This window comes from Plectropomus leopardus, chromosome 19 (genome assembly GCF_008729295.1).
Source record: "Plectropomus leopardus isolate mb chromosome 19, YSFRI_Pleo_2.0, whole genome shotgun sequence".
Lineage (NCBI taxonomy): Eukaryota > Metazoa > Chordata > Actinopteri > Perciformes > Serranidae > Plectropomus > Plectropomus leopardus.
The window spans coordinates 15604866-15615623 of record NC_056481.1 but is presented as its reverse complement, the minus strand read 5'-3'; the positions used below and the strand labels follow the sequence as shown (position 1 = coordinate 15615623).

General features: G+C 40.1%; 1 protein-coding gene across 1 annotated transcript; it reads left to right on the top strand.

The window, feature by feature from the left end:
* The first annotated feature begins 3790 nt into the window (after positions 1–3790).
* aldoab (aldolase a, fructose-bisphosphate, b) lies at positions 3791–9136 on the top strand. Its single transcript, XM_042507420.1, has 7 exons — positions 3791–3887; positions 5036–5154; positions 6339–6605; positions 6699–6859; positions 7949–8207; positions 8318–8517; positions 8678–9136. The coding sequence occupies exons 2-7, from the start codon at positions 5043–5045 to the stop codon at positions 8768–8770; spliced, it is 1092 nt and encodes a 363-aa protein (XP_042363354.1). The 5' UTR covers positions 3791–3887; positions 5036–5042; the 3' UTR covers positions 8771–9136.
* The last annotated feature ends 1622 nt before the right edge of the window (positions 9137–10758 follow it).

Genomic DNA, 10758 nt, shown 5'->3' with positions numbered 1-10758 from the left:
TCGAAAGCAAAATGCAGAAATCAAAAGGTGACTGCTCAAAGCTGAGGCAGCCAGTCAGAGGAACTCTTGTGTAGGAGGAGTTGCAACACTTTGTGTTTTATATGAGCAAACTGTTGTCGCTTGATTTCACAAAGCATGGGTGTAATTTTTTTTTTTATCTGATAATTCGAGCACACAATTTTCAAAGACTCAAACATTAACACCTGCAGTTATTTTCAGAACAATCATATACCCAAAATGGTGAAGTTGATGCTATTCTGGATGTGAGGCTGATAAATAATGACTAAGAAAAATAACTAAATACGTATAACCTGCTCTAGGTGGGTGTGGTGCCAATTGTTAAATATAGAGGAAGTTTTGTTTGTTTTGTTTGTTTTGTTTTTTCATATAACTGTAAAAATTTACACCACCTAAAATTTGCGACACCATCCAAGACAGTAAGATGACCTCTTAGCCGTCAGCTATAATATGTATTGAGGTACAGTTTGTTTGCTTTGCTTGAGATATTAACAAGGTCTCTTTTGTGCTGTTTGTGTCTTCAGTGAGAGAGGAAGTTAATTTTTTATGTCACATCAGAATTATTATCTGGCCCAACTTCATCATTGTTAACTGAACAAACAAAATCACTGTTTGAATAAAACTCCTCAGGAAAAGAAGAACTAAAAATAGAAAGGTCCATTTCTCTTTTTTGCCTGACTTCCTCCCACACTGTCTCATTTCATCTCTGAGTGTACTGCTAAGATAAGAGGCAGGCACAATGAGTTAGAGTGAGGAGTCAACACGTTTGCATGTTTGCATCGTACATTTCTGCAAAAAATGAGATGTGTTACATTACAAAGTTTCATATGAAGCGGTTATGTTGAAACTTTACATTTCAATTTTATATTGTGCAAACACCCTGGTTAATGTTTGGCTGGATTTAAGTGCAAAAACTACTTAGTGAGGGTTAGCAAAGGTTATGTTTTTGTGTAAAAAACTTTTGCGGCAACAAATTCAACCTGAAATTTCTTTTAGTGTTACTAAAAAATATTCGCTTCTGTTGCAGCAAACATGACTGGAAATGTCCCAACGTGTCATTAAATGTATTTGCTTTTTAAACACCAAACGTGGCTGAAAATACCCAAGTGTTTTGTCAAAAAGACCCACTTTTGTTGATTGTTGGTCTCGAGCACAGGCCTGCTACTGTTTACAGTTTGGAAGTGGTCTCGCCACTAGATGTCACGCCGTCCAACATCCCCTTTGTCCTCTCGAAGAGACACTAAGCTCATATAAATGTAATCTGAACTACATGCCTTTAGAAATGTTGATATGATACATAGGAAATGTATAAATGTATCCTTTGCAGAAATGTACAATACCAACTTTTTATTTTGGCATGGTATGCTTTTTTTTAAAAAAATGTGTTACTTCTAGCTATTTAGCATTTTTACGAGACAATGGGTTTATATTTAATCATCCCAAGTGTGTAACCAAATAAAACAAATAGGCCAACAGATTAGCAGGGCGATTAAATGAAACATGCTTGACGATATGTTGCGATGGTGATGCAGTATCGTCTACAAAGGATGGGATAAAATACATAAAATGAAATCATTTTGTGTTTATTATCACCTGTGTTTACTCCTTTTGTGAAGGAGCTATGTACCATAAGGTTGTTAATCCTGCTGCGTCAACTGAAAAAAGTGAAAACATTTTCAACTTTGACCGACAGTGCTCTCCTCCATAGCTGTTGCCAGCATTCTCTGCCAGCCTCAACTAATTTTTCCACTCTGTTTTTGTCCACTAAAATGACATCCAGTTTGCCGTCTTCTACCTCCCTGGTTCCTCACAACAAAATAGCAAAGCATGCAACATTAATTCATTGTTTTGTAAATCTTAGGGTTAGGGGTCAGTGTTTAAGTCTAAAACTCTTCAAAACTGTTCATTTCAATGCCTGAACATGGCTGTGCGAAAACAAGATAGCAAAGGATGCAACATATCTAAAACCCTTTTGACTTTCTTCTCTTCTCTGTACGAATTTTCCTTGCTTCATACTCCAAGTCAGGAATACCCCATTTGTCTGTTATGCCTAATTTAACTTTGTGAAATGCTGCCATCAAACAATAATAAACTCCCAGTGTCCCCAAATGAGTACTTTGTAAATAAAAGCAGTTTAGCTTGTAGCTAATCCTCAAATGTGTCAAATTTCTATGCCATATCAAACTACAACTGTTATTAAGCATCAATAAAGGAGTTTTAATCATAAAATGTGATCCAATTTTGAACTTTGTCCATTTTTGATCTACTGTAGAGTGACTTGGCAGAGATGTCTACCATCTTCTTCTTACACCAATTGGTATGTTGTGTTTTTGTTACACTAGATGGCACAGAGACAAAAAAAATGCCCACAAATAAGGACAATGTTTTTAAGTTAAACCCAAGTATAAAGTGCAGCAAGCCCAGAAGGAAATGTCCTAATATGAAGATGCAACAATTAAATACATGTTTATTGTCGCCCATTCATATATGATTTTGAAATAGCGAAATTATTGTAGGTGGTATCTACTGTGAATTTTGAACCATCAACATCATGTACTTCAACTTAAAGTATGATGTTATGGGTATTTCACAAGGCCCCAAATAAGGAGAAAAAAATAAGTAATATTGTTTATCCTCTATATCTTATTATTATTATTATTATTATTATTATTATTATTATTATTATTATTATTAGATACTATTCAGCATTACTTTATACATGGCTTCATCCAAAAAAAAAATCACACTAATAATTTCTGGGCCCTGCCTGCCTGATAGATGACAAATGACAAAGTGACCCCTCTAGTTTGCGCGCAAACCACCAATTTTGCATGTTATCAATGCAGCCCACAGTTTCTGTTCAGGAAATTGCCCTCTTTTACTATCATAGCTCACCAAAAATAAAGTGCTGTCTCTATTGTCAGCAACGCTCTGACCAACTCATCGGTGCAAACGGTCTCTTCCTTTCAAAAGTGTGACTTGTGCGCTCTGGCAACCTATCTGAGTGAGAAAATGAAACAAGTATAAACTGCCGTGCTGCTTGACTTTGTGCAACCTTTGCCATTAAGCTCACCTGTTGACCCTTTCCTGACAAGTAAAGACCATTGAGAAAGGTCACAAAAAAGGTCAAGGATCAGTGCACCAAGTAGTTGGTCTGGATCTGATTTCTAAGGGCAGGTTGGCGATGTTGTCACATGCTCTTCAAGCCTCTGTGTGAGCGTGCATGTGTGCCTGTGTGTGCCATAAGTACAGTCTGCATATAAGTTATCTCCCTCCACATACCCTTTAAATTGACCTCTGCGTTCTGAGATGCTCACTTAAGACAACGCACTTTGATCCAGCTGCAGCTAAATCGTGCATGAAATCTTTTATTTGTTGGACATAAAAATCATTTAAAAAACAAGAATATAGAGAGATGTGTTTGGAGGATGCATTTTTTAAGGACAATGTAGGGAACATGTAAACATGTGGCTAATTCCTTCATGCCATTCTATGTCAAAAAAAAAAAAATTCTACCCATTTGCCTGCCTAGTCATATTATACCTTCACACAATATTTCTACTCATGCTCCATGATACTCTCCACCCCAACTGTCCCTGACTCTGCCGCTTTCTCTGCCATTCACTGAAACACTCTTTGCCCTTTCACTGGCTGCTCACCACCATGTTACTCCGGCCCCGGTCCCCCTGAATGTCACGAGTCATCTCTGGTTGCGTCCTGTTCTTTTTATAGCTGGGCAGCTGAAATGTGAGGGGTCACAATGGGAGGATAAATACAAGGGCCAGCGGGCTGTAAGGGGTGTCGCAGACGAAGGCCGGATCTTCTCCCTCCCTCTCTCTTCTCTCTCAGCTCTCCTCCTAAACTCAAAGGTAAAAGAAGAGAAAATCTCTATGCAATGAATGCATCATTTTAACTGGTGTTTTGAATTTTTTTGTTCCTATAAAGCATGCAACTTTTCCCTCATAGCAGTTCTGTTTCACCGATTTACAGCTCTAGCATATCTGTGGTTTCTGTGGAGATAGCCGAGTGTCATGTTCTTAACCCACAGGAAAGCGTTTTTGCTCATTCTCACATCTGACACCTGAAACAGACTGAAATACCTCATCTATAACACGTTCACTGCTCTCCTTAAGCAATATGTATTTGCACATATAGTTTTACACTACCCACTCATTGTCATCATTAGGTGGTTTAACTCATCTGTCATTACCGGTTGTTGCTACTCCCCCTTTACATGATGAAAAGTTTCCACTGCATTTTTTCTGACTAACTCGTCTGAGTAAGTTTAAACTGTCTACATTTTTCCACACTGTCCGGTTTGTTATGTTTCTGTAGTGTGCATGATTTCTGAACAGAGTAGTGTGAAGCTGCACGATTCTCTTTTATGTAATGCCTCTTTGCTGAGCCACGGTGCTGTACACTGTATATATTTAGTCCAGCCAATTGATAGTGGAGGCACAGACAGGGGGAAGAGAGGAATGGGGAGGGATGGGGCAGTGAAGGGGGGAGGAAAAGGTCAGGGATAAGAGGCTAGAAAATGGAATGCTTGTCATGATTTTTTTTCAAGGTTGGTCAGATAGGCTTCGTGAAGGGTAGGGCAGAGGAGGGTGGAGTGCTCCCTGACACTTGATCCCTTGTGCTGCTGCATATTGTGCCTAAGGAACAGTGTGTACCCCCAGCACATAAAGTGCCATATGGTCCAGGGGAAGTTATAGCTGCAACAACTGCAGTCACGTAGTCAAAGCGCCAGCTGGTCTAACTTTAAACAAGACAGAAGACAGACAGGAAAACATCAAACCTCATAGCCAAGCTCTTGTTTCACCACATCCTTCACACACAGAATATCATTTCATCGAGACGTTCCCATACGTTCACAAGAAAGACCACAACGCCAAACATCAAGCTTTGCAGTTTTACTTCAGTTGAACTTTTCAACCTGTGCTTCGACCTAATCTTAGCACTGTGATCTTGCCAACTGAAATATTTCCTTATCATCTCATCCTTGTCTTTCTCCTAGAGTCAGGATGCCTCACGCATACCCCTTCCTCACTCCTGAGCAGAAGAAGGAGCTCAGCGACATTGCTCAGAGGATCGTCGCTAGCGGCAAGGGAATCCTCGCCGCAGATGAGTCCACAGGTAAAGAATTGGCTAGAAACTTGTATGAATAGCATCTACTTTGTATTACTTATGAAGCAAAGTTTCATGCATTTGTCCCTGTCAAATAAACACATAAGAAGATAAAAATCCCTAATGAGTCTTTTGGGATGGGCAACTTTCATATGAATGAAGAAGTGTGAAAAATTTATGCAATCAACTGCTTGCCAACAGTTTAGAACAGTGGTTCCCAACTGGTGGGTCGTGGTCCAAAAATGGGTCACTAGTCCATTCTGAATAGGCTGAAAGTGACTCGCGACCATGTCCATGTTTGTGAAAAACTGTTGGGTTTTTTTTGTTTGTTTGGTTGTTTTTTGTACTCTCCCCAAAGCTACAAATATTTTTCTCTGAGCCTCTGAGTGACTCGGGAAAATACATGAATTGGTCATCCCACATGATTTGTACAAAGACTACTGGAAATTTAATATAACAATAATTTCTGTTTTTAAAGTTTCTGGTTGTGATAAGTTGTGTCATTTTGGCAGTTTTTATTTTGGCAGGCCTGGGGTTTGGATGGCACGTTTTCTTTAAAAATCACCTCAAAATTTTTAGAGAAAAAATATGTACCCAAAAATGTATAGAAAATGCAAAGTGCCAAAAAAAATTACCCATAAAATTTAAAGAAAAAAATAGCCAAAATATTTAAAGAAAAAGAATTCCTAAGTTATTAATAATTACCCAAAATTTCAAGAGAAAAATTGGTGATTTTCTTTTTTCCTTTAAGTCTGGGATAAGTCAGCAGTGTCTTCAAATGCAAGAAACGCCCCTGTTTTTTTTAAATTGCACTTTATTCTTTCAATATGTTCTGTCTCAGCATGTTTTAAGCCCCCATGTTATTTACATTTTGTCAAAAAAAAATTAGATATGTGGTCATTTCTCTTATGTGTGGACCTAATGACTAAGGAGAAATCTGGAGCCAGTGGCTGGTCCAGTTGGGGAGGGTTGGTCTAGAAAGCATCCACAGAGCTGGCATGTGTTAATGTGATAAAGACATTATTCAAAAACTGTTAAATAATCATAAACATAGATGGCTATGACTATGACTGCCTTGAGTGTACATTTTTCAGGAAAAAAATCCCAATTTTTTGAAAATGCTCAAACATGCACACAAGTGAAGTCAACACAGGATCCAATTTTCATCTATCTTTTGTCCCCACAACCTCCAGGCAGCGTGGCCAAGCGCTTCCAGAGCATCAATGCTGAGAACACTGAGGAGAACAGGAGGCTGTACCGCCAGCTCCTCTTCACCGCTGATGACCGCGTCAACCCTTGCATTGGTGGCGTCATCCTCTTCCACGAGACCATGTACCAGAAGACCGACAATGGCAAGCCCTTCCCCCAGCACCTCAAAGAGAGAGGCATGGTGGTGGGCATCAAGGTCGACAAAGGTGTTGTCCCCCTGGCCGGAACCAACGGCGAGACAACCACCCAGGGTGAGCAAAGAACAGATTTAGACACAAAGAGAGTCAACATCTTTTAAAACCTGTGACTAACTTATCCTGTGTGTCCACTCCACTCTTTCACAGGTCTCGATGGACTGTATGAGCGCTGCGCCCAGTACAAGAAGGATGGTGCTGACTTTGCCAAGTGGCGCTGTGTGCTGAAGATCACTCCCACCACTCCCTCAAGACTGGCCATCATTGAGAACGCCAACGTCCTGGCCCGCTATGCCAGCATCTGCCAGATGGTAAGATTATGGACAGATGATGAAACCAGAGTGGAGTCATGATAGGTTTGATTTTTTACAAGCTCAATAACAAGGACAGATCTGAGTATGCAATGGATGATCTTCCTATAGGTGACATAGGCAGCTCCTTAAGGCGCCACCTTGAGGGGAGTCACCAAATGACTACAAAGGGACACAAAAACCACATAAACCACAAAAATAGACATGAAACAATTGCAAAGAAAAAGAAAATAACTATGAAGAGATACAAAACGACTAAGAGAAGCAAAATGTCTACAAAGAGAAACAAAACAACCACAAAGCGACATAAAATTATTACAACTGGACACAAAATGCTATAGAGACACAAAATGACTGCAAAGAGACACAAATTGAATACAAAGACACACAAACAGCCACAAAGACGCACAGAATGACAACAAAGAGACACAAAATGACTATGAAGAGGCACAAATTACTTCAGAGACACAAATATCTCCAAAGAGATACAAATTTAATACAGAGATACAACCACAAATAGACAGAAAGAGACAAAAAACAACAACAGAGTGTCACAAAATTACTAAAATGAGACCGAATAGCCCCTAAAGCTGTATTGGTCGCTTCCTTCAACATATTCTTCATTTGTTATAAACCAGTTTTTATAGTTTGTTATGACATAAATTCAGTTTCACAACCACGTCACTTACTTCCTGTGTGTGTGTTTGTGTGGAGCTGATAAGTTATCTTCATAGTTTGAGCTTTCTTAACCTCAGAGGCATAATAAATATAAATATAAATGTTTATCTGCATTGTACAAAGAAATGTTAAATCCCACGCACTTTCAGTATATTGCAGATAATAACGCTCTTAAACAACATTTAAAAAGTCAGTGCTGATTTAAAAAGTCAGTGCTATAACTTTAAAAAATGACAGAGCAGATTAAGAAAACCTCCTCAAATCTGGACCCAGTCTAATAACCACAGAAAAAAAGGAACTAATACATGACATGCACAGTATGTCCCCATTGCAGTTTTTAGTTTTTGCCAACTTGCTTTTAACAGCCTCCCGTCACGTTAAAGTTCTGACTCTTGCGTCTGCTGTCCTCAGCATGGCATTGTCCCCATTGTGGAGCCTGAGATTCTCCCCGATGGTGACCATGACCTGAAGCGCTGCCAGTACGTTACTGAGAAGGTCTTGGCTGCCGTCTACAAAGCCCTGTCCGACCACCACGTCTACCTGGAGGGTACCCTTCTCAAGCCCAACATGGTTACCCCTGGACACTCCTCCTCACACAAGTACAGCAACCAGGAGATCGCCATGGCAACCGTTACTGCCCTGCGCCGCACTGTGCCCCCTGCAGTCCCTGGTAAGCTGGATGCACACATTAGCAAACTTTGCAGTCACAATAGTCTGCACAGCATTCACTCACATGCCTATAGAAGCGCATTGCTTACGTTTCACGCTCTTCCTGTACAGGCATCACTTTCCTGTCTGGTGGCCAGAGTGAGGAGGAGGCCTCCATCAACCTGAACGCCATGAACCAGTGCCCTCTGCACAGGCCCTGGGCCCTGACCTTCTCATACGGCCGTGCCCTGCAGGCCTCTGCCCTCAAAGCATGGGGCGGCAAGAAGGAGAATGGAAAGGCATGCCAGGATGAGTTCATCAAGAGAGCTCTGGTATGTGTGAACATGAAAGAAAAGGTCAAAAAAGTTAAAATATGTCAGTATATGGCAATGTGTTACTACTGTAGAGCTTCGTTCAGAGAATTGTATGAATTGTAAGCATCACACTTACTGTACCATGCATTCAGTAATACTGTCCTTTCATCTCTTCCAGGCTAACAGCCAGGCATGCCAGGGCAAATATGTCTCCTCTGGAGGCAGCTCTGCCGGCGGAGAGTCACTGTTCGTGGCCAACCACGCTTATTAAGCATGGACACTCACCATCTCACTTTCCACCCCCTCACCGCCATATAACGTCACCATGGAAAAGGCCATGTCCACAGTGGCTCCGCCCATGACACTGCTACGAAACAACAGCCCTTCAACAGCATATTGGTCGCAAGCGAAGGAGAAAAACTTCTGTTTCTTTTGTTGTTGCTGCAGCATGGAGATTCTGAAAAAAAAGGTTCTGCCTCCATTCCCTCACATTTTATTTTTAAACACTTTTTTCAGGTGAAGATTCCCACACTGTTTCTAAAAGACTTGTACTTTTTTGTTCCTTGGTCTGATTCCATCAATTGCAGTATGTGATTTATACTGGTACCATGGAATAAAATATTCACCTTAACATGTTGCTTCATCTCCTTTTTGAGTCTTTGCACAACATTATATTATATTTGCATGCAAACAGAAGGTGGAAGTTGGTGGTGCCCGCAAATATAACTGCCACAGAGTTCAAGTCAATTTTATTTATAAAACCCATTATCTCGAATCACAATTTGACTCAGAAGACTTTACAGCATACAACATCCCCCTGTCCTTTGACATTCACAGCTAATAAGGAAAAACTCTGCCCAAAAAACCTTTTAACGGGGAAAAGAAAACTGGTAGAAATCTAAAGGAGGGATCCTTCGTGCAATAGATGTCATGTTTACAGATTATAGATCAACATAATAAAACAACAGTGATCAAAAAATCTAAAAAGCAATCAATAAGAGATAAATACTCTTTTATTATGAAAGTGTTAAAGGTACACTACGCAAGATTGTCCATTACTGTTTGTAAACATATTCGACAGCAAAAGTGAAAGCAAAATCCTATCCCAGATTCACTCTCATTTTGCCTCACTATATCTTCTGTTTTTTGGCACTGTGTCTCTCGAAAGTCTGTTGCTTATGGTTTCGCGCCTGGCTGCTGCCAGGAAGCCCTCACCTGGGTGCTGTGGGGGTATACACCCATGAATGTCCTGAACACAGAAAATAGGAAAATATAGGCAGAAGGCAGAGTCTCTGCAGATAGATGTGGCGCCACACACTTCTAGTGGGTCATGCGTCCTCTTTGAGAGGGATGACTCCTGTGTGAGTCTGGTGCAGAACTCGCAGATGGCTTATAGCTCAACTTAGTGTCCAAAACATGGCCAACTTTCCAGTAGATCTGTCAGCACACTCTCGCTTTAAATATGTAGGGTTAGATATTGTTTTGCTCTTAGAGTGTCTCCTCATGTTGGGCCAGTGGAAACCTTTTTACACTGGTGGCCTGTAATCTTTACATGTGTAGCTGTAGTGTAGAATGAAAGGGATGGACTTCCTCACAGAAGAAATTTGTCATAAGCACAGGTGCATTCAATAACATTAATGATGGCTGTATTCCACTTATGGAAGATCCTAGTATTGTACATGTTGACTCACTGGAATAGCTTGCTGGGATACTTAATGGAACTGAGCCCCCCACCCCTCTTTCATGGATTTACAAACAGAAAAAACAAAATACACACAATCAGATAAATGAGTTCCCCTATTTCTAACCCACTTCCTAATCAAAACTAAAATCAACATTAAAACCGACTCCCAACTAATGCACTGCTCAAACAATATTAGTCATAAATATAGTTAATCTCTTGCAACTTTCTCTATACTGCCATCTCACACAGACATGTCATGTTAAAGTAACCATAATAGGCCTAACTGTCAACACAGACAAAACAAAAGAAGAGCGCAACAACCATCAGTCCATTCCAGAAATAGGCCTAATTAAATAAGTAAATATTAAAATAATAATTGAAAAAAATATGGGCCTAAGGAAATGAACTCTTTCAAACCTGGATCCATGCCAGTTCTCTTGTGCTGTGACACCTTTCACAAGCACTAAAACATTTGCAAACTAAGAAAATTTGTTCTCTTTCTTTTGAAAAAGTAAAGGCATTGAGCAACTTGGCAAAAGATGCCCCACAAACTGCAAGAACTTAGAAATAGGTGA

Bases quoted from the DNA above. Each gene is read 5' to 3' on its own strand.
- aldoab (XM_042507420.1), top strand. From the start codon at position 5,043: ATGCCTCACGCATACCCCTTCCTCACTCCTGAGCAGAAGAAGGAGCTC. The intron at 6,606-6,698 runs GTGAGCAAAGAA...ACTCTTTCACAG, and splicing joins CGGCGAGACAACCACCCAGG to GTCTCGATGGACTGTATGAG. The intron at 8,208-8,317 runs GTAAGCTGGATG...CTTCCTGTACAG, and splicing joins TGTGCCCCCTGCAGTCCCTG to GCATCACTTTCCTGTCTGGT.